Source organism: Heliangelus exortis, chromosome 3, assembly GCF_036169615.1.
Source record: "Heliangelus exortis chromosome 3, bHelExo1.hap1, whole genome shotgun sequence".
Lineage (NCBI taxonomy): Eukaryota > Metazoa > Chordata > Aves > Apodiformes > Trochilidae > Heliangelus > Heliangelus exortis.
Genome location: NC_092424.1, coordinates 35,029,140 through 35,052,071, shown reverse-complemented (window position 1 = coordinate 35,052,071; position 22,932 = coordinate 35,029,140). Strand labels below are relative to the sequence as shown.

Genomic DNA, 22,932 nt, shown 5'->3' with positions numbered 1-22,932 from the left:
CTAATTGCCAGCTTGTAAACTTAATTGGACTGTCTCCCTGGGCACCGTTCCTAAATCAATTAGGCAGTGAGTTGGCTGTCACCAATTTTTCCCAAGCAGGTTGCCTGGAAGCACACCACCCAGAAGAAGTCAAGCATCCAAACGGGAAGACGTTGACCTCTACAGCTGAAAGTTATCACATTTTAAAATTCATTCTGTATAATTACTGTAAAATCTCTTCTAGGAAGGGTGTAAAGATTTCTCTGTCTCCCCTCCCTACGCTGCTTTCTGTTGCATGTTGGCTTTCAGCTTTGCCACTCCTCAGTTTGCCAGGCTACCAAGTTGATGCTGTGTTGAGCTGCTCTTCCCAACCTGAGCAGTTTTTAGGTCTCTGCTATTTAAGAAATATTGCAAATATAAACGATAGGGAGAATTTAGGGATCCATGACAGCAAAACCCAGACAGGCATTCAGAACTGAAATAAAATCTGTAATTTACTTATGGCTTGGAATTGTTTCCCAGAGCAGTCTGTTAAGAAACTATGTCAAGGAGAATAGGCGAATACTTTTTTAACTTCCAGCTGATATATTAAGGTTTCGGGCAAGTTCTATGAATTCTCCATTGTGCTGCCTAGCCAGATTTATTTTACAAAAAGATTTACAATAAAGTTAGCCCCAAACATTAATGCTAAATATTTTTGGTGTCGAATGCCAGATTAATTTTCAAAAGCATTATGATTTCTTGTTGTTGATGTCAACTCAGATCTTGTATAATGGCACTGCTGCCAGTGTTTCAGCATTGCAGGCCTCGAAAGACATGTTAAATATAGTATAATTTAATTACCATGCACGTAAGTATTTTTATCTTCACTTAGTGATTAATGTGGAGATTGCCCAACTTAGGTGATACTTTGAAAACACTAAACATTCAGGAATCATAAAGTCTACCATAACAATGAGATATTATCACACATACACAGGTTAAATGTGTCTGTTACACAGTAGAATATCCATAGTGTAAAGTGAAATACAATAGACAGGCATGTGTTTTCTTTATTGTCACTACAAAACTTAGGTATTTCTGTTGCAAAAAATAAATATGTAAGCTTTTTTTCCCAAAACCATCAGATATGCAGGTTCTCAGAAGGTTCTGTATCCTCAAAATACAGTCAGATATTTTCCTCTGCTTTATTTTCTAATCTCTTATTTTACATCACAAGCAATTGTCACAGATACACTTAGGAAAATTTTGTAAGCTATATTTTCTATATATCAGGTCTGCTTTTCTGTTATCAGACTATGGCTTTAATATCAGTATTAAATTCAGATTGTTCTCTTTATCCTCAGAATTTTTCCTTAGAATTAGGTTTTAAAAACAACATTAGAATAGAAAATGAAAAAATATAAAAAAAATAACATTATGTAACTCTCTTCTTCTCTCTTTCTAATATCTGGAGCAGTAGTGATAAAGAATAACACAGTGACCCAAAGCAAGGAAGAATTGCTGTCATGCCATGTGTGGCCTATGTTACACAATTTAATGGGCAGTCACAGACAATGAATAACATTACGCTCTGCAGCTTTTCAGTCACCTTTTCTGTTCAGAAGCTGAGATCTGCAAGCCAAGAAAATCTGTGTCTTCTAATTTCTACTTTTCAGAGATGGAGTGCTGTAGATAAATTGTGTTCTCATGGAATGACCAATGTGTTGGACTTATTTTTCCCTTATGGCAAGCACGTTCTTGGTTCACATGCAACTGTAATTCTAAATTTCCTAAATGTGGTATCTTTCATGATATTTCCTTGCAGAAGAAATACTTCACTTAGAGAGTTTTGCTAAGCTAGAAGTAAGTTCTAAAGCTATTGCAATATGTAAAGTAAACAAGTAACTGCTGCTTTGATGTTTGAGCTTCTGTGAACTTCTATGTTTCTGTGATACAAATGCTGCTTTTTAGTGTTGTCCAGCAGAATTTCCCTAAAGGAGGGATGTACTAGGAACATGAATTATTCCCTCAAATCTAATAATGAGAAACTTCTAAGCTTTTTCTTCCACGTTTAAACCAAACTTCATTATATGATGTTGTCACTAGCAGGTATTGGCCACATTCACTCAAACTCCTTTTCTGAAGTTAATTGATGTTTTTTTTCCTGCTCTCCAAAGCACTCTCAGTTTAAATATACCTAGATAATAAGGAGCTATCTCACATAAAAATTTAAAAATCAAACCCACTAACTTAAGTTTCCAAACAGCAATTCCAACAGCAATTACTTTGTACTTTTAAAGTGTTCAGCCACTGGTTTACATATTCATAACACTATCCTTGGTTTTGATATTTCCTGTAAAAGGTGTGGTCACAAAAGGACAGCTGGGCCTTGTGGAGATCATCCATCAGTACATTCGTTACGATGAGATACATGAGGCAATTAATGTCCTGAACACCATGAACTGGAACACAATGGGTCGTCAGTGTTACATATGCTTGAGTGCCATCGTCAATCACCTTCTTAGACAAAAGCTTACACCAGAAAGAGAAGGTAAGGGACTGATTATATTTTTAGTGTATTTTTGTGGTGTCTTCATAATTCATACGTGGATTATGACACTGTATATATTGACTTTTGTAAAGAAAACAATAGTGAGAATCCAGGCAGTCAGCCAGATTATGGTACTCAATAATCAAATGTCATATGTATGCAAGTAATTTCAATGAAAATGTCCATCAATGTGTTGATTGCATTTTAGTTCATTTGTATCAATAGTAATACTAAACAATGCATCTTTTAATATATATGTGGTATAGGCATGACTTAACATATATAGCATTATCTTTTATGTGCTGTAACTTTATTTCATTACATAAATTTAGTTTATGTTACAGGCTACCGTTAGGTCATATAGGATTAAAATGCTTTTTATATATTCATACTGAGACAGCACCAACTTGAGGAGGGATGTTTTCCTGCCATGGGGACAAGAGATTTCAGCATGGGTTTTAAGGTGCTTTTGAAGGGTCATTCTTTCATTACAAGATCCAAAGGCTTTGAATACACTATCCTCTGCTGCCTCCTTTAGGATTATAGCATTTGTCCTCAATGTAATTTTCTGGCTCCCTGCAGTAGTAGCTGAGCTCCCTCACAAGATTTACGAATTTTAGGTTCAGCCTCGTCTCTGCTGAAGCCTGATGTGATGCCTTCCTCTGATTTGCTGTCTATCTTGAAACTCAGTAGACTTCATGATTTCAAGTGCCTTGATTTAGTGAAGGTGTTATCCTCCAGTCTGGCATGCAGGCAGCTGGGGACCAGGCATCTTCTATGGAACGAAAGAATACTTAGGATTCTGGCGTGTTTGATGATAGAAAAACTGCAAGGTGTCCTACATTGCTGCCAAGCCATCAACTATGCCATTTTGGGGATCTGATTTTTAAAATATCTCTGCAAACATAGTGTATCAATTCTAAATAAAACATGTTTTTAAAAGGACCCAGGAAAAGGGCTGGTTTCCAAACTCTTATAAAAATATGCACATTATAAATAGATGTCTGTGTGTTTCTCCCCATGAAGCTCCCTAAAAACTGTTTACAGCAGATGGAATTTCATTCTGCCTAGGAGTTATTCTATATGAATCCTACAAATTTGGCATGGTAATTTCTTTTCTTTTTTATTAGCAAAACCCAGTGGGGCCTTTTATTTATAGCGACAGGGCAGTTATCTTTCAGATCTTTATTCTGCCTTCTACATCAAGCTGGGCTATCTAATGAATCTATAACTGTGCTAGTATTTACTTGTATTCTGTGTACATTGAAATATTTCAGAAGTACAAAACATGCTGTCAGGAAAACGGCAATGGCAAGAGACTATAGCTTGTTTTTGCAAAGATACTCTGTATTCAATTTTAATCTAAATTGACTGCTGTTTTGAAAAAAATAACTTCAAAGTTCAACTTAGCTTACTGTCTAGATTTAAGATAATGCAAAAGCTAATTTACCAACAGTTTGCCTGTGTTCCTAACACAGTACTATTAGAACATGTAGTGCTATCAAGCCTAATAAAATGTATATAACTGTGCTTGGAAATACAGATCAATATCATTAAATACAGTGCTGGCTAGTTTAAACAAGTGTTAACAACAGCAAATCAATGAAATTTTGTCTGCCTGAGGAGACAATCAGTTATATTTTGTTTTTAAAGCCCCCACAAATTTCTGATTAGCAGTGCCATTTTGCACATGCGCTCTGCCAAGAGAACCTGTGTAGCAAATATATAGCACATTCTCCCTGCTCTGCCTATAAGTCAGCCCACAGCTTGGACAGGGGCCCTCTGCACTGGGTTAGGAACTGGCTGGAGGGCCAGGCCCAGAGAGTGGTGCTGAACGGCGCTGCATCAAAATGGCGGCCGGTCACCAGTGGTGTCCCCCAGGGATCAGTGTTGGGCCCAGTTCTGTTCAATATCTTTATTGATGATTTAGATGAGGGGATTGAGTCCATCATCAGCAAATTTGCAGATGACACTAAGCTGGGGGGAAGTGTGGATCAACTGGAAGGCAGGAGGGCTCTGCAGAGGGACCTGGACAGACTGGAGAGTTGGGCTGATTCCAACCGGATGAAGTTCTACAAGGCCAAGTGCCGGGTCCTGCACTTTGGCCACAACAACCCCATGGGGAGCTCCAGGCTGGGCACAAAGTGGCTGAGAGCAGCCAGGCAGAAAGGGACCTGGGAGTCTGGATTGACAGGAAGCTGAACATGAGCCAGCAGTGTGCCCAGGTAGCCAAGAAGGCCAATGGCATCCTTGCCTGGATCAGGAACAGCGTGGCCAGCAGGTCCAGGGAAGTGATTCTGCCCCTGTACTCAGCGCTGGTGAGGCCACACCTCGAGTCCTGTGTCCAGTTCTGGGCTCCTCAGTTCAGGAAGGATATCGAGGTCCTGGAGCAGGTCCAAAGGAGGGCAACCAGGCTGGTGAAGGGACTCGAGCACAGATCCTATGAGGAGAGGCTGAGGGAGCTGGGGCTGTTCAGCCTGGAGAAGAGGAGGCTCAGAGGAGACCTCATCACTCTCTACAACTCCCTGATAGGAGGGTGTAGCCAGGTGGGGGTTGGTCTCTTTTCCCAGGCAACTCTCAGCAAGACAAGAGGGCAGGGTCTCAAGTTGTGCCGGGGGAGGTTTAGGTTGGACATTAGAAAGAATTTCTTTACTGAGAGGGTGATCAAGCATTGGAATGGGCTGCCCCAGGAAGTGGTGGATTCTCCGTCCCTGGAGATATTTAAAAAGAGACTGGATGTGGCACTCAGTGCCATGGTCTGGTAACTGCAGCGGGAGTGGATCAAGGGTTGGACTTGATGATCTCTGAGGTCCCTTCCAACCCAGCCAATTCTATGATTCTATGATAAAAAATTGTACTACGTTACCTCTCAAGCAGAAGTCACATAATATAAATATTGTTGATCATCTAAATTTCCTTTCATCTAAGCATGTGGGATACAAATGAATACTGTGTATTTTATTGTGTTATTTATAATTTTGTATTAAAAATATGTAGAAAAATGCCTTAGCGCTCCATCTGTGACATATAGCAGTCAGAAAGCATATGAAGCAGAGAGAACTTCTGTAAAGTTCTTTATTCTTTATTCTTTATTCTTCTTTATTGATTACAAGGAAGGTTATCCTGTTTCCCACCAGTTCATGCTGTAGGGGGATCAAACCCATAGGGTTTCTAGACCCTTTTATTTGAAGTTTTTTAAGAACTGTGGGCTGAAAGAGGTTCCTTAGACCTCAAGGGCATCACAAGAAGGGTTCTGTCACCTGCTGACCTAACACATTAATCCCTGAAAACCTGAAATTCCTTGTTGTTTGCCTTAGAGGACAAAGATGATTTGAGCTAATTGAGAGCTGATCTCTACTGGACAAACTTGCTTAAACTGTATTATTCTCATGAGTCACTTTTAATTGCATGCTGCTGGTGAGAACTGGATGTGTTATAGACTTCTCCATACTTTTGACAGCTTTTGTTGCTCAAAGTCATTGTCAACTCTGCCTCAAAGTGAAAGTTTATATGCACATTTGTGTTAGTACAATATGTCATATTTTAATTTCATCTGTCCTACAACAACATTACATTTCATCAGTGTCTGAGGACTTTGACTGACTGCAAACACGAACAACCTGTTGTAATTCAAATGGTTTCACTTGTTTCATTACTGCTGTGTTTGAACTCCACAGCACAGCTCGAGGCAAGCCTTGGAACCTTTTATGCTCCAACAAGACCCCTCTTGGATACAACTGTGCTGGAGTACAGGGACCCGATCAGCAGATATGCAAGAAGGTTCTTCCACCACCTGCTCAGGTGAATGACAGTTTCAGCTTCTATCAACTTAAAATTAATTGCATAGTTCAATAACTACCTGCTTTAATGTGGCTAACATTTTTCAAGAGGACCACCCCTGAAAAAAATGCATTCAGTGATATTGTTTGTTTTACTTGCACTTCATTCCTTTCAAGTACAGCATTGCAGATAAAATGCTATTCAGAGCTCTTCTATCATCAATACACTTAAAATGAATCAGCCTTTCCCTTTTAGCATGATAGAGAAAAGACAGCATGCTTCTGCAAGATTTCACCAGCTGCTTGCAGATTAGCTCTTGTAACAGCTCACAAACTTGAAGAAAATAGAGGGTTTAAGTGGATGCTAAAATGAGAACGAAGGGTGTGTGATTCAAGACATTTTTGCCTTTGCACCTGAGTGTTTTATTATTCTCATATCAGAGTTCTTACATAGAAGTTTACATTCCAGTAATTTCTAGTGAATTTTCAGTGCTATTAAAATAAGAGGAAATGAAATGTTGCATTTATCTGTAAATTGTATGACATTAGAAAAGTCATAATACCAAATTCAGCTAGAACTTACCTACATTGGTTTATTGCTACATTTTTCCTTCATAAGAAATTAATAGCCTAAATTTTCATCAATATACAGCCATTTAACTTGTTTATGTGTTCGCCATAAATACAGCTGAAACATTTCCTCTGAGAATTATCCGGTGGGTAAAAATAAGGAGAAATTGCCTTCTGAATAATACAGTAATGCCTTGTTGAGGAGCAGTGTAGTTGGACATAGTGAGAAGGCTTGCAATGCACCCCTTTATGGCCATTTATCCTGATTATATACATTGTCTGCATATGCACAGCTAGGAACTGCAACTTACTTTGACAGTACAGCCTGTACTTCTTTCAGATCTTAAAGAGAAATATTTTATGCTGTCTTCTGCATTTTGAATCTGAGTAGGATCATCTTTCTGGTAAAAAGGTCCATTCCATGTTATTATTAATTATTCTAAGTAGAAGAATGCTCCAAATATCTGCATAATATGCCCCAGCCTTTCACGGGAGTTTTTTTAACAGATGTGGCTGCAGTAGCAGATACAAGATCTGCTTTTGCCTTTCTCCTAGAAACCAGCAGGGAAGATCTGTTGCTACAGTGGCCAACAGTGGTGGCTGTGGGCCAGTTGCCTGCAGAGGCCAGATGGGGAAAGAACGCTGCAGAGATTGCTGAGAGGTGTGACTATAGTACTTTTACATCTTCAAGAGAAAGGTGTATTCCCTCTGACTCAGGATTTGCTTCCAAGTGCTAGCAGGCATGCAGAGGCATGGGGCCCTGGCTGAGCTTTCAGCCCTTGGGGCTGCTGAACACAGCTGAAACACTGACTCAATCTCTCTAGCAAACAAGAAGCTTCAGTGTCAGAACGCTGCCTGGACAGCGTGGGGCACAGGCAGGAGGTGTGTAGGAGAGTCTGCCTGTGTCTTTTGCCTCCACGATGAAGCAACCCTCAAACAATCTACTGTTATGGCAGTTTTGGGGACAAACGTGTGTTGTTTTGCTGTTTCCCTATTGTCAAAGGGATTTGTATTTAGGTGAATCAAAGCGATAGGATCATGTGATTGCTGCAGAACAGATGGTAATGCTTAAAGCTTATCTGAGAAGACATAATCTAAGTACAAAATGAAATGTTCAGAAATGGAAGATTTATCTGATAGAAAGCAAGGAAACTATGTCCAGAGCTGATCTTTATTGTATTAAAGCGTCTGTGCCTTAATTGGTGTTTATTTCCTTTTAGATGTTTTCTTAAGTGATTTAGAATGATTTGAATGTAGGCTAAACAAAGAGTGCTACAGATTTGCTGGAGGAATGGTAAACGGTGGTTTTGGATGAGAGAATGCCATCTAGGTGCAATGCAATGTCTAGGAGAATCATAAGGAGGCACAATGCTCACTAATTCTTTTAGGCATGCAAGAGGTGCAACCACTGCTATTAAATTTGCTTGTGAGGAGCCAGCAAGGCAAGCCACTGCTGCCAGCCTGCATTTACAAGTGCATGTTCAGAACAGGAAGAAAAGTGAGGAGAGAATTATGCTCTTGCCTTTTCAGGTCACCATATTATGCCCTTGAGGACACCAAAGATGGAGTAGCCCTCCCACTACCTGTTTATTAGAGATGGCAAGGCTTTATTTTAAGTCAGTTATATGCTCTCTGTCTCAAGCTTTGTTATTTGATTTATTTGCTTCTTTACCTTTATTCATTTAGCACTAAATACTTGCAAGCTAGGTACAAATAGTTAATGAATCTCTTCAGAGTGTATTTATGTTACCACAGATGTGTCTGCATGACCAAACAAGAAGACTTGAATGCAGATGCTCTGTGAACTGTCAGCACCAACTTGATGCAGCACCAGGGGATGTTTGTTACTGTCTTGTGAGCATGACGAGACAAAAGCAAAGTGATCGCTGTGTACCCTGTTGCATCAAGAAGTGGAGGACACATAGTGCTTCCTAATTTATGTGCACTATATGGCTGATATTCAAAAAATCTTTATTAGAATAGAGTAAGGCCTTCTGAATTTCCTTTGGTCTTCAGAGGAAGCAAGCAGCAGATGTACGGAAGACAAATCTAGAGAATAAGGAGCTGGAACACACAGGGAGAAATTCAGAAGTGGGGTTGGAAGAGTAGGGAAGGAGAAGCATGAGACAAGAAATTGAGGATGAAGGACTAAAGGCAGGGATGGGGGGACACAGTGTCCTGCAAAAGGGCAGAGTGGGAGTACAGTGGGGAGAAGAAAGATTTGGATGTGTGTGGTGGGCTATAGAGGACACCAGACATGTAAGGGATGATGGACAGGGAAGGGTGGAGTCTTTCATACAAGATTAAAACACATAAATGCTTCTAGATCTAAATCTGAAAAATGTTCATATAAACAAATGTTTTCACCCCCCCTCTCCATCTTCCTTTGAATGCCCCACCAATCTGCCTTAAGCCTTTTCTAGAAGGACCCACTTTCGGGAGAGAAATAATTCATTCTACATGCTGAGACAATCTTTGACCTGCCTGCTGAGCCTGCCAAAAAGGTGCCAGTCATTGTACTTTTTAAGATGTGAGTGTCTGCATTTACTAGAATTGAGAAATACGGTTACCTTTTCAGAAAGGCTATCCTCACCTAGTAATAATCATGTGCCACTGATTTTAATCTTTACTGTAGGCTGAAGGGTTGTATAGCCAGTTGCAAATAACTGGAGACATCCATTTTCACTTTATCAGTGAGATTGAAGGCAAACTATTTCTCTACCATCAAGATCAGTTTCTAGAAAATGCTGAGTGCTGTGATGGTAGCTTCCTTCTTTTGGGTTTTGAGAAAGAAGATGTTCCATCATTACTTGCTGTATTGCAAATATGGGTTAGAAAATGATGCTGCAACCTGAGATTGGTCAAGGAACATTGACAGCATGATTGAAATGGGTCACTACTAGAGGGAAGAAAAATGCCATGTAACATAGAATCATAGAATTGGCTGGGTTGGAAGGGACCTCAGAGATCATCAAGTCCAACCCTTGATCCACTACCGCTGCAGTTACCAGACCATGGCACTGAGTGCCACATCCAGTCTCTTTTTAAATGTCTCCAGGGACGGAGAATCCACCACTTCCCGGGGCAGCCCATTCCAATGTCTGATCACCCTCTCAGTAAAGAAATTCTTTCTAATGTCCAACCTAAACCTCCCCTGGCACAACTTGAGACCGTGCCCTCTTGTCTTGCTGAGAGTTGCCTGGGAAAAGAGACCAACCCCCACCTGGCTACACCCTCCTTTCAGGGACTTGTAGGGAGTGATGAGGTCTCCTCTGAGCCTCCTCTTCTCCAGGCTGAACAGCCCCAGCTCCCTCAGCCTCTCCTCATAGGATCTGTGCTGGAGTCCCTTCACCAGCCTGGTTGCCCTCCTTTGGACCTGCTCCAGGACCTCGATATCCTCCCTGAACTGAGGCAACATATTTGACAACTCCTTGTTATTTGTATCCATTGTTGTAAAAGCTAAGTTCTTAAAGTTGCATACAATGCAACATCTTTGGCTTCCACAAAAATAGAAGCTTAGATCTTTGCAGGTGTAGGCCCTGAATGTAGAATATGGGATACATCAATATAAAAAATTAAAATTAAAGGCCTCTTAATTATATGCCAGGGATCCATTCCAACAGTATTTATGGAATGAATAATTATTTTAACTTTAAATTCTTATCTGTAATTAAAAAATACAGGAACTGAATTACAAGTATAGAAATATATCTTAGGTGTTCCTCACCACTTGAGTAGCACTCTGGTACTTTATTGTGATGTCACTGCTTATAATAATACAATGCATTATATCATTATGTAAAATACTGAGCAGAGGTGGATTTATTAGGAAGCCTTGGGTAGCTGTAACCTTCCTGCCCCCACCCTTTCTGCTGAGCACTGCTTACTAAGTGTATTTGTGTAATGCAGGAGTGGCTGCACAACCTCCTGCCTCTGTATAACAGCCTCATCTAGCCATGTACAGAACATGGAATGGGATGGAATACTTCTTCACTTGTTAACTACAGCATCTCTGACTCATGGCTTTGCTTCACTCTGATCCAGCAGTTGTAAATTGTCCTTGTCATATTTTCTAATGCATGAAATTATCTTGCTTGTTTGACACACATGCATGGGCACAAACACATGCCCGCTCTGTTTTGCACAAATTTTTCTGTCTCAGACAGTGAGAAAGTAACACAGCATGAGCTGGAGGTAAAGGCTGGGCTGGAAAGTAAAGTCTGAGTTGTTGAATTAGAATGCAGCCACAGCTCTGTGTTTCTGCAGTACCCTTCCCTCCTTTGTCATTCTGTTTTTGTGAATACTCAGTAAAATCTCTTTGTTTTTTTTTTAACATGGAAAACCGCTAAGATTCAAAATCATTTGGACTTTTCCATCTGATAATTCTATTAAGAAAATGGAATATTTTTTTCCTCATAGTATGTATGTTTCCCCACAAAGCTATGTTGTAAACAATAGTGGTTTTGCTTCTTTCAAGAGCAAAATGCATTCACATTCACTGGTAGAATTTTGGTTGGGTTAATGAAAGATTGTCCTCTGTCTGAATCCAAAAGTGAAAACCTCTGACACGTTTTTATTGTTACCATTGCAGGTCTCAGAAGTTTTGTGTTCTCTTCACAGTGTAAGATGCTACTGGTTGAATGTGAAGAAAAACTTTGCTACATGTTGGGCAGCGCATTCACAAAGTGGTATTGCCTGTACATGCAGAACTTGATAGAGCTCCTCTGTAAACAAACACTCATAAAGGAGATGAGAAAGTAGATGGTCATTAGCATCAGGGGAGATCTGCTTCCAGCCAGGACTGATTTTTATGAATCACTTCACTATTCAAGTGTTCCGAAGTGTACTGCTGTACTACCTGACATGATGCCTTGACACAGTCAGTTACCACTTAAGTCCAAGACAGCCTTTGAAAAGCGAAAATGAAGCTCTTTTGCCCTGCAGGTACATCACTTATGCAGTACTAACTACCTCTAGGTAAGCAGGTTCCTGTATCACTACACTGCAATCTGCAAAGTAGATATTCACTGTGACTATTCCATCCTAAATAGGACTCAAAATCAAAGGTGAGAAAATGCCTTAGCTCCATAGGAATAGTTCCCAATCCCATCTACTGCCAGCTGTGTGGAACTGAGGGACAGAGTGAGCAAAGAGCTTTTATGATCTTTTTTAAGAGCACCCTAAAAGTAGAATCTATAATTATATTGGTACAGTGTGTCGCAAAATATGTATAAACATTAATGATGACATGATTCAGGGCTAACAATGTCTTTTATATTTGTAAGGTAACCTATTAGGCATTAAATTATGCCTTCAGATAAAATGACCACTGTTGTCAGCCAGGTTCTCTATGGTGGCCACATGAACAGAATTCATCTCTATGGGAGTAAGTTCAGTAGTAGCATTCTAACTAAAGTAGCACCTTCTGGAGAGGACTTTGAAGAGTCATTTTTTGTCATCTTGTGAAAACGATCAAAACCAAAGGTTTTCATATTACTATGGCATTGATAAATGAGAATTTCAATTGCTATGATGGAACTGCACATGAAAAGATTCCCCTGGTCATGCTTCTTGACCTGTTTTAGAAGCAAGAAATAAAGACACCTATTTAATGGAACTAGATTATTTTTGCAGTTAAAGAGGATAGTATCTCAGGAAAAGTTTAGAATATCTTTACTTCAGTCCTATGTTGCTAATGATTTTTTCCTTAAACCAGCTCCACAACAGTTTTCAATTTCAGTCAGATGCTTTGATGCCACAAGAATGGCTCCAGGATTTAATTCTCTAGTGGTGATTACAATGTAAGAAGTATGGAGCAAAATATTGGGGGGGAGGGGAGAACAAATGACATGACATAATTTCTTGAGGATAAAATCCCATGAAGATAAACTACAAGAAATCTCTTGTCAGAAATTTGGGCAAGATTTTCTGCTGGACCTAATGGGAGACATTGCTTGGAGCATGGGAAAAATGGCCCCTCCCACACACTTAGAGCAGTCCCTGAGCTAATATATCGTGGAGCCATTTTCCACAGCCACTCACAGATGGCTTTTTGGTGGCCCAGAGTGTCATAAGTCCTCCAATTCTTTGCTACTTCCCCACCCATGGGACAGCACAAGAAAAAACAAACACAGAATAGCTATGCTGGACTAATGTTCTTTGTGCCAAGGCTATTCCCACATGCTGGTTAATCTGACTTTGATATTGCTACTTTTAGAAGCTGAGCCCACACAGAGACCATTGTTTTGTTTTGTTGTGTAACTGATAATCTGCCCTCTTAAGGTGTTTTTTTTTCCTGCTGTGCCAGCTGTGCAATTCCCCTGGAATCTGAGCAGCTTTGGGCATCCATCAAGTGCAGAAACAATGCAAATATACTATAGTAATGGAAAAAAACTCAAAAATAAGTTCTTAACACCACATCTTCACCCTTGCACAGCTACAGTAATTCCGCTTCAATTTTATTTTGGAGGTCATTGGTTACTCCCTCCCCATCAACTTTACACCGTCACTAAAGGTATTTACTTCTGGAGTTAATCTCAAGAATCTCTCCCTGAGGTCCTGAACAAGAACCTAAACTCAGGATGTTGTGTTTTGCTTTGTTTTTTCTCTTGCAGTCTTTACCAAGTATCTTTACCAAGATATTTTTAATCTGTTCATCTTCAGTGTGTCCCTGGGCCCCACCATTACCCTGCACTTCTCTGTATATGGACCATCTGACAATAATTCTGTCTTCAGCTCATCAGCACAGAACTGAACATGGCTTGGCAATCTGTAATCCATTTTTATGGGCAAAAAAATTGTTTTCTTCCCTAAAGGGCTTTCTTTTTCTGACTTTTCTCCCACTTCCATCCAGTACCCTTCAGGAAGAGCTAACTGAACAGTCAGGCAGCCCTAGGTTTCCTATCTTCAAATGCAGAGCTCCCTTTTATGGTTCTTCAGAAGAGCCTGCTAAGGCAAGAATACCATAAGTAAAACAGAGAATAAAGGTCAGCAATAGTCAATTGTCCAATAACTGGATGTAGTGTCTTGGGGTTGCACCTCACCTCTCCTGACTTAATGTAGAATTTAGAAGTCCTACAAGCTCATCTGGGCTTTCTCTGTAGTTAGTCTAAAGATCTGGGCACCCAAAGGCTGAGTAATCCCATTGAAGGGAGATGTCTTAAGATAAGCATGAAGAATCAAATGTCAGTGCCTATCCCTATCAATTAACTATGAGGGGAACCTACCTGACTAGCTTTAATTAGCCATGTAAAGGTGAGCTGTTTGAAGATAAATGGAATGATTTGCACTGTAAATGTCTAGCTCCTTTATCACATTATTACTGGCCAGTTAACAGAAAGATCTTAGATGCTCAGATATGATTTCTGTAATAGGAGGGGAGAAGCACAAAGAGTAGCAACAATATGTAAAGAAAGATTTATAGAAAGACTCAAAAAGCAGATAGACATGCAGATATCTTTAAAAAACCTTTGTCCTGTTGGCCAGGATAGGAGAGGATGAAGATGTTTCTTAGTTTACACTGGTAAATGTTGAAGTATCAGTAGATACTATAGAGAGATAAACAGTAATATATGATGGTTCATCCAGAATTTCTAAAGCTATTTAATCATAAAATTGCTGAAGTATGGTTCAGTATTGTGGTCTGTAGCCTCTTATTTAGAATGTCTATAGAACCTGAGGACAGGAACATGGTAAGCATGATGTCAGTTTTCAGAACAGTCTGGAGTGACTTTGAAGATCTTCAGCCCTCTAAGTCCAACCTCTGTACCAGTGAAATGAGTAGAAAGTATGTTAAAAAAATTGTGGACAGTCAGAAAAATATATTGTGTTGAAGGACAGTGAGAAAGATTGCTGTAAAGGCAAGTTTTGTCTCAAAACACTGAGTTCCTTGATGTCAGCAAGCATGTCAGTAATGGATACCCAGGAATTACAGATGAAAGTCTGAGCACCGAAGACGTTTTTGGAAGATCTCACACCAAAATGTCTTAAAGAAACGAAGCTACCACAGGATAGGTCCCTTTCATAGATTAGTGATGAATTAAAGGGTAAAAAAAAAAAATCAGAGTAAATGGGCAGTTGTCAATGGAGGTCAGCAGCAGAAATTATAAGTATAGAAACTCTGTACTCATAAGTAGCCTGGTAAAGGAGAAAACAATAAGGTGCCAGCATTTGCTAATGATACTGACTTATTAAGATTAGTAAAGATAGGGCCTTCTGTGAAGAACAGCAAAAGGGCCTCAGAGGACTCAGTGACATAGAGTCAAAATTGAAAATGAAGTTAAATGTAAATAAATGCAAAGCACACGGTGGGAAGTGACTCCTAACTACATGTATAGAATGATGGAGTCAAAGCTCACCAATATTCTGGAAGAATGATTTTGAGTCCCATAATCTGTAAAAGGAGATAGGAGAACTAAAAAGCTTTAGGAAGGGCAGCAAGGATGATTAAAGGCATGAAACAGCTTTAGTGAAATGAATGTCTAAATAGACTAGAACTCCAACTTAAAGAAGAGGCAACTGAGATAGAGATCTATGAAACTGTTTTAAAGAGAAAGAGGAGAGTAAATGACTGCTCACTGCTGCTTCTAATACAAAACTAAGGGGTCATCAAGTGAAACCAGCACGTGACAGTTTCAAAATACAGTCATCCTTCCTGTAACATATAATTAAAATATGAAGCTCCTTACTACAGGATGTTTCGATGATAAAATTTTATGAGTTTAAAGGCAAGGTTCAGGGAAGAGAAATTAACTGAGAAATATCAACAAAGAAACCTCCACTTGCTTAGCAAATCCCTGAACCCCAAATTGTCAGAGACTGGGAGACTACTTAGGGAAGTATCACTATATGCTTGCCCTGTTCTTCTATTTATATTCTTTCCTAAGTACCTAGCTGTTGGCAAGGTGTTAGGTTAGGTGTACCTTGGGTCTGAGGAAAATGATCAGTCTTAGTTTTTTGTCCTTATACCTGACATTGTGCAGAAATAGCAAAGAATACTCATTAGGTTTGGATTTGCTCCCTCAAAAATGTGCCAAAATGCATATGAGCAAAATTCACAAGAATTTCTTGACAGGCTTTCCTGTGGCTGTGTTTGCTGTAATGATGTTCTTTTGTGAGAGAATTTTGTGAGCATTACCACTGTATTATTTTATAATGAAGAAAAAATATTGATTATTGACAAACCTGTATATAAAAATTAAACATACTGTAATGGGCTTGTAACTCAACAAGTGTAATTCAACAAGCCCTGCACCATGACTTTGTAATCAGATATTTACCTTTAGGCAGCCAGCTTTAGAAAATGCTGAACTAGTATATTTTCTCTGAGAAGTCTGTGCCCTAAAAATACACATCTTATCCAATGTCAGGCTTGAGGGAGAACTGGCCCTATACCTCATGGAAAGTCAGGGAGGAAAAGGGCCTGCTCATCTTAACTTTAATACCAAATTTCCATCTCCTGTGGTTTGAAATAGCAGAGATATCAGTACATATACAATAGGGATTTATTATAGAGGCAGCAACTCATCCTTAACCATAGCAATGATACTGGGCTGCTGTTACAGAGCTGTCTTTAGTGTGTAGACATGCTGATATGTTTGCTCAATAAAATCAAGCTTTCAAGACATATTGTTGAGTTTACATGATCACCAGAGTGAGAGGGATAAAGCTGGAAAAGAAGAAAAGCAGAAGTGAATTACTGCAATAAAGACTAGGATTTAACAGACAGGGTTGAGTAAAATAAATGTGAAACAACAGGTGTCACTGACTCTTATCAGCATTTTTAATTAACATCTGTTCTTAGCCCCAGAGTACTTTGGAAAAGTGTGTTGGAGTGTGTCTGTATTTAAAGATAAAGATAGACTATTGAGAAGTTGCTAAGTAGGAAAAGGTTGGGAGAACAGAGAGTTTGGGGATAGGGGGAGGCCAGGTTGTCTAGGTGGGTGTTCATTGCAGCTTAGAGAAACCCAAAGGAAAGCCACTATGATAGAATTGCAAGGTAGGGAAATATTGCTATGACAATCCAAAACATTCTTCTGAGGGAAAATTAGTATGAAAAAGGGAACTACAGAGTGTGGGAAATTCAAAGGAAGTACACATTCAGGAGAGAAAAGACTCAATCTAGTTTAAGAAGAAACAAACCATCATGCTTTCAGCTTTTGTAATAATAGTTTAAAATAGTAATAAATTGTTGTTCTTCAGACTTTCATAGCACCAACTATTGAAACTCAGAGCACTTGACAGACATGAATGAATTATGTTACACAGTAGAAAAACATTCTCGTTACTTCTAAGAGTCATCCTCCTCAGTGGCTAACCTCATTCTCCAGGGCTCCAGGCTAATGTGATTAACCAACATTGCACAGGAAGTGGGTGACATCAGTGTTCATAAAGTCAGAATCTGGTAATTAATAATTCTTTGGTTTACACATAATTGTCTATAGTTTTAAACAAGTACGATTCTACAGTTAATTTAGCAAAGATCAATAGATAAATGAGGAAGGCTTTTTATAGCTAAAACTACTCCGTTTTCTAGAATATTTCATACATCTAGACTATTTCTCACTAAATATGTATTTTGTAAGTTCAAATTGTGCCTTCTTACTAAACTACTTAGTTGAGAAGCAACAGCTTTCCTTTGAACATGTCTATTCTGAGAAGTTTGTATTTTAAACTGAAACTAGAGTCACTTGAAGTATTTCACACAGGAATACATTTAGGTTTCCTAGAGCAGAATATTATCCTAGAAAATAGGAATCATGTAGGAAGATTTTTTTTTATTTATTTTTTTTTTCAGTTTGGAAACATCTTCAAGACTCACAGCCAGTTACAAATCCCTCAAGGGCTTTCTCTGCCCAGGGAGTCATACTGTCTGGCTCCCCTTATTAGCTTTCTCTTTCCTCCTATTTTTTTAATTTGGTTAGTTTGTTTGTTTCCTTCCTTCATACCAGAGGGTATTCTTTGATGTGAAGGGCATTTGGTACTATGCTGAACAATTTATAAAGTTATAGATGGACTTCCTTTAGTTCAGAGATATGTAATTTGACAATGTAGTTCAAGTAACAGATTTTGGGTGAATTGAGATATTTATTCCCATTTGAAATTTTTATGTGGTTACTCACTTTTCCTTGCAATGTGTTTGTTTATGACCTTTCAAAGGTTCCACAAGGGATTTATTTTTAAGCAAGTCAATCAGGCCCCAAATCCAGCATTTCACTTAACATGCCTATATTTAGGGCCAACAGAAAATTATAGGTCATAAACCCATACGTTAATGCTTTCCTAAATTTGGGCCTGAAGGGATGTATAGCTTATACCTGGTCAACCTTCAGAGCTTCTGCATCTAAAATACAATTTAGAAGATTATCCCCTTGACTCACATACACACAGACCCAGTGGCTGTTTCTCCTTTGGTGTGATCTCTAGCACTTAGTACAAGAACATCTTAGGAGGCAACAAGGCTGTGGACCCCCCTTGGAGCTTTGTGTGTCCTGTTCAGAATAGCTCAGAGTAGCAGAAAGCTGGCAAAATAATACCTCTAGCATCCCAGAGGTCAGAACTTACCAATGCACCCATTGATTCTTCTGTCAGTTCCCTACTAACTCGGGGAATTACCGATGAATCTCAACCAACTTTACGGAGTGTAGAAGCCTCAGAAGTAAACAAATACCTACCAGTTTTGTGAAAATCAGCAACCAGTGAGGATTAAACAAGATGCAGGTAATCACCTCCATCTGAAAAAGGTGCAGCAGAAGTTCAGCAGATACATGTTCTGCTGTTGGAGATATGCATTAGCACCAAGCACAGGCTATGTTGCCTCTTGCTCAAACCATTGTTGGGAGGGAGCTGAGTATTCCCTGTTGGGAGAAAGAGCTCCCAGCACAGAGGGAACAGGTAGAGTTACTGTGCTGAGGCCTGTATAGAAGGAAGCATAGGAAACTAATCAACAGTACTCTTCCCTGCTCACAGAGTATTTTCTTTTGAAAAACAGCAGTTATGGTTTTCTGGTTCTTATACATGTAACTTCTGTTATGCCTTTGCACATGCATTGGTGTTGAAATAGTTTAGCTGCAGTAAACTGATACCCAGCACTGAACTGATTTTTGCCAAAGGAGATCAGTAGTACCAAGGATAGCTTGTTTTCCAAATTTGTTATCCAAACAAATAATATGAAAGTATCAAGTAAATGGAAAAGTTATCATAGAATCATAGAATTGGCTGGGTTGGAAGGGACCTCAGAGATCATCAAGTCCAACCCTTGATCCACTACCGCTGCAGTTACCAGCCCATGGCACTGAGTGCCACATCCAGTCTCTTTTTAAATATCTCCAGGGACGGAGAATCCACCACTTCCCGGGGCAGCCCATTCCAATGCTTGATCACCCTCTCGGTAAAGAAATTCTTTCTAAGTGACCAAGTCCCTCAAATTATGAGAACAAGTCCCTCAAATCATGTGTTTCTTTGACTGTATTTTATAGGTGAAAGATTACATAGCGATCGAAGTCTTTGGAATCTGCTGAAATTTTACTTTAAAATATTTCCTTGAAGATCAATTGAGTATCAGGGTCTTAAGTTGAAATGATGAAGTGACAGCATCTCTACCTGACTTTGTTACCTATCAGCATTTTTCATGTGAAATAAGTAGGACTTATGAGGGTTTTTAAATAAGCTCTGAAGCTGTATTCTGAAATACAGCTATATGTCTAAATCAGTACTGTTCAACAATTGGTTGAAAACCTATCTGTGCCAATGACATCAACCACTTAGCAACCTACCTACACACTTTTTATATGCTTTAACCTGATGATCTCTAATTATTCTGGCTTAGAATTCCACTGAAATGAGGTGCAGAGTCATTTTACAGACATGATTCTTTATTTTAATATTGCCTAATTCAAAAGGAAAATATTTCAGATAATAACATTTTTGAGGGGAAAAAAAGCGTGAAAACCATTTCCAAAAGTTGCTGATATGAGAACTTAAGGGAAACGGCTTCTTTTATGAATAATTATTATTATTGTGTTTAAGAAATGGGCAAGATGCCTAGAAATTGAATGAAAGAATGAGCTATTAAATTGAAATATTAAATGAAATAACTGAATTAAAAGTGATCGTGTAAGCCCTGCACTAAATGTTGGGAGCTGTAGCTGATTGCACACATTTTCATCATCTGTTTTGTATGCTTAAATACAATTGCTTGATGCAAGTAAACACTTGATTGATATTCTGAATACTTTAAAATCTGCATATGCATCACAGAATACTGAACAATTAAAACTTAATTTCAGTGTAGTTTGATTACATGTAAATTATTTCAATATTCATTTTTTCCTGTTCTGTTCGCTCAGTGCATATTTAATATTCACTTTTTGAATGCCTATCACCCTTGATTGGACTGTGAGATGAGGATGACTCTGAAATGTCTTCCATTAAAAAGGATTGCCTTATAAACATTATTTGTGCCACAGCTCTTCCCCTGCAGATTACTTTCTAAATGTTGTGTACCCTTATTGAAGACAAGGAAAAAAAAACTGCTGCATCCCTCCTTTATCAGCCCAACACAAGGAATATGCTTACATGGTTGATGGGCATGTCTAAGAAGGCTTGTTGGTTGTAACTAGTCCCTAAAGAAATGTTTCCACCTTTTTTTGCACTATATTTCTCTCTTGCTTGCATGAGTTCTCACTACCTTCCCTTCCCCCTCCCTTCACATAATTTCTTTTTATGGTTCCTGGACTTGTTGTGACATATTTTAATATTATGGCTAAGTGTTTTCTGAAGAGATTCCTTTTCTCTTCTCCATAGGCTGTAATCCCTGCACCTCTACAGTGTTTAAAATCGCTCTCTTTTGCAAACATCCAACAGGAGGGAACTCTGGGCATTTGATTCCCTTTTTATTTATGTCAGTAAAAAGAATAGCCTCTCTGAGAGTTAATAGATAAGAGTATATTTTGTATTGTTTATGTTTTATATAAAAATAAATTGCCTTCCTGGCATCTGTTCTGTTAAGCCAATGTCTGGATTCTTCTCTGGCTTGACCACTCTTGACACTCTTGACTCTTGTCAAATCACTCACATTTGCCCACAGACGTACCAATAGACATCTAAAATTGTTTTAGGATGTATAGAAAGATTGCATAAGCATATGTAGCAGTAGTATTATTATATGAGATTTTGAACTTAATATTGTATGTGCTACACAGCTTACAAGGCAATGTTTTTCTGTCCTATGTAGTTAAACAGAGTTTGAGGGTATTAATTTTGAAGGTCGTATTTGACCGAGCAAGTTGGCTGAACTTCATGGTTTACAGGCAGATTTCTTTATCTCTCTTTTTGAAGAGACATAAAAGTCTTGGTTGGTGGAGTTACTGTGAAGCAAGCAATAAGTAACAAAGTGGAGAGAGGGGTAGGAAGACATTCACTGCAAGACCAATAACCTGTAGATGCCATTTTAGAAAGCAAACTCAGCATTTCTAGCACAAGAACCAAAGGGAAGGTGTTTTGCTTGGGGTTTATTTGGTTTGTTTGAGGAGCTGATGAAGTGTAAGTAAAGTGTGCTGGCAATAGCAAGAGGTTTTCCCATGACAAAACGTGCTGCTAAAACAGACATTATCAGCTTGAAGTCTGTCTCATGCTGCACAGGACTCTCTGTAATTGCTCCTGTAGAATGAAACCAACCCAACTTCTATGCCAGAGAGACTCAAAATAGCAAGTATCTTCCAGTAAGGGTAGTTTTAAAATAACTGGATGTTTTTGAGTTATTCAGTACTGTTTTTCTAAGCAACGCAAACATGTCTCTCCTATTTGAAACCTCAAAGTTATTTTAAAGCAATTCCATTTCTAATAATTTATGAAGTATCTGTGATAGTTACTCCCAGCTCTTTTGTTCTGCAAACGTGTGTTTCATGTTTAGTCTTTTTTTGCCCCCTGTTTTTTTCCCCTCAGTACAGACCTGAAAAGAATGAGCTTACTTCACAGTTTTATGAATGGGGCCATAATGAGACTGAATTATGTGATGTTGATTAAAGAAAAAAAAATTTAAATATTTGTGAAAAATTAGAGCATTAATACCATGTTCTGTTCTTCAGCTCAATCAAATGAAAAAGTTACTTTAAATTGTTTTGTGGCAGGCATTTTTGTCTTGGCTAAAGCAAATGTCATTCAAATAGTCTGCATAGTTAAAATTTTGGAAAAACAAAATAATGAAGCAGACGTTCTTTTTAACTAGTCGTAGATCCAGTTTCTGTTTGGTTTCCAGTTTCCCCTCTAAGAATGTATATTTAATCTCTAATTGAAAAATGTTCTGGAAAAAAGATATACATGATAGCTCTTTGAGTTACACATATTTTAACATGTACTTATTTGTCTTAATTAAAGCTTAGCTTCAGAAGCAGCATTACAACTCAATGTATTTTAATGGAAAATCCTTCATAGAAAGCGTGTTGATAAGCTTCAGATACATAGATGTGCATGATAAAATGGTGGTGCACTGCCTGTTCCCCAGCATTCAAGAGGTTAATGTAACTTCATCTCTTCCCCTCCCTCAAACAGGTTCCGTGAGGAGGGCTGGAAATTAGTGTTTGGAAGACACAGCAGGGTTATTAGCTTTAGGGAGGAAAGTATTCCCTGCTCCCTCTCTTAGGAACCTCACCTGGAGAGTGCATTTCCTTTTCTACTTGAGCTAACATATTATGCCTTCTTGTCATGGATGTTATTCCTTGAGGAAAAGTCCTTGCTGGCTTTATCTCACAATCTGCTGAATCATTCCAAGTGTTCTGTAGAGGAGAAGAGAGCAATGAGGCTGTAGCAAGAGAGATGCAGGAAACAATTTAGGCTTTGGCCAGGGACATAGCCACAGTACAGGACATCCTATGGGACTCCTTCACCCACTGAGGGGAAGGAGGATTCCCATGTTTCCCCTGTGATCCTGAAGAAGAACATTGGCCACTAAGATACCCTTAAGGTATAGAATTGTATAAACGCTGGCATCCACATGATGTTGTTGGACAAAATTCATTGGGCAGGCACTGAGAAATCACAACACTGCTTTTTCCATGTTGGTGCAGAGAAGTT

General features: G+C 38.9%; 1 protein-coding gene across 19 annotated transcripts in view; it reads left to right on the top strand.

Moving 5' to 3' along the window:
• Nucleotides 1-22,932, top strand: part of WDPCP (WD repeat containing planar cell polarity effector) — a 158,453-nt gene that overhangs the window by 85,721 nt on the left and 49,800 nt on the right. For all 19 annotated transcript variants that reach the window (XM_071740149.1, XM_071740146.1, XM_071740145.1 and 16 more), the window contains 2 exons: nt 2,324-2,512; nt 6,190-6,313. In XM_071740149.1, coding sequence (XP_071596250.1) covers nt 2,324-2,512; nt 6,190-6,313 — 313 coding nt within the window. The remainder of the gene's footprint in view (nt 1-2,323; nt 2,513-6,189; nt 6,314-22,932) is intronic.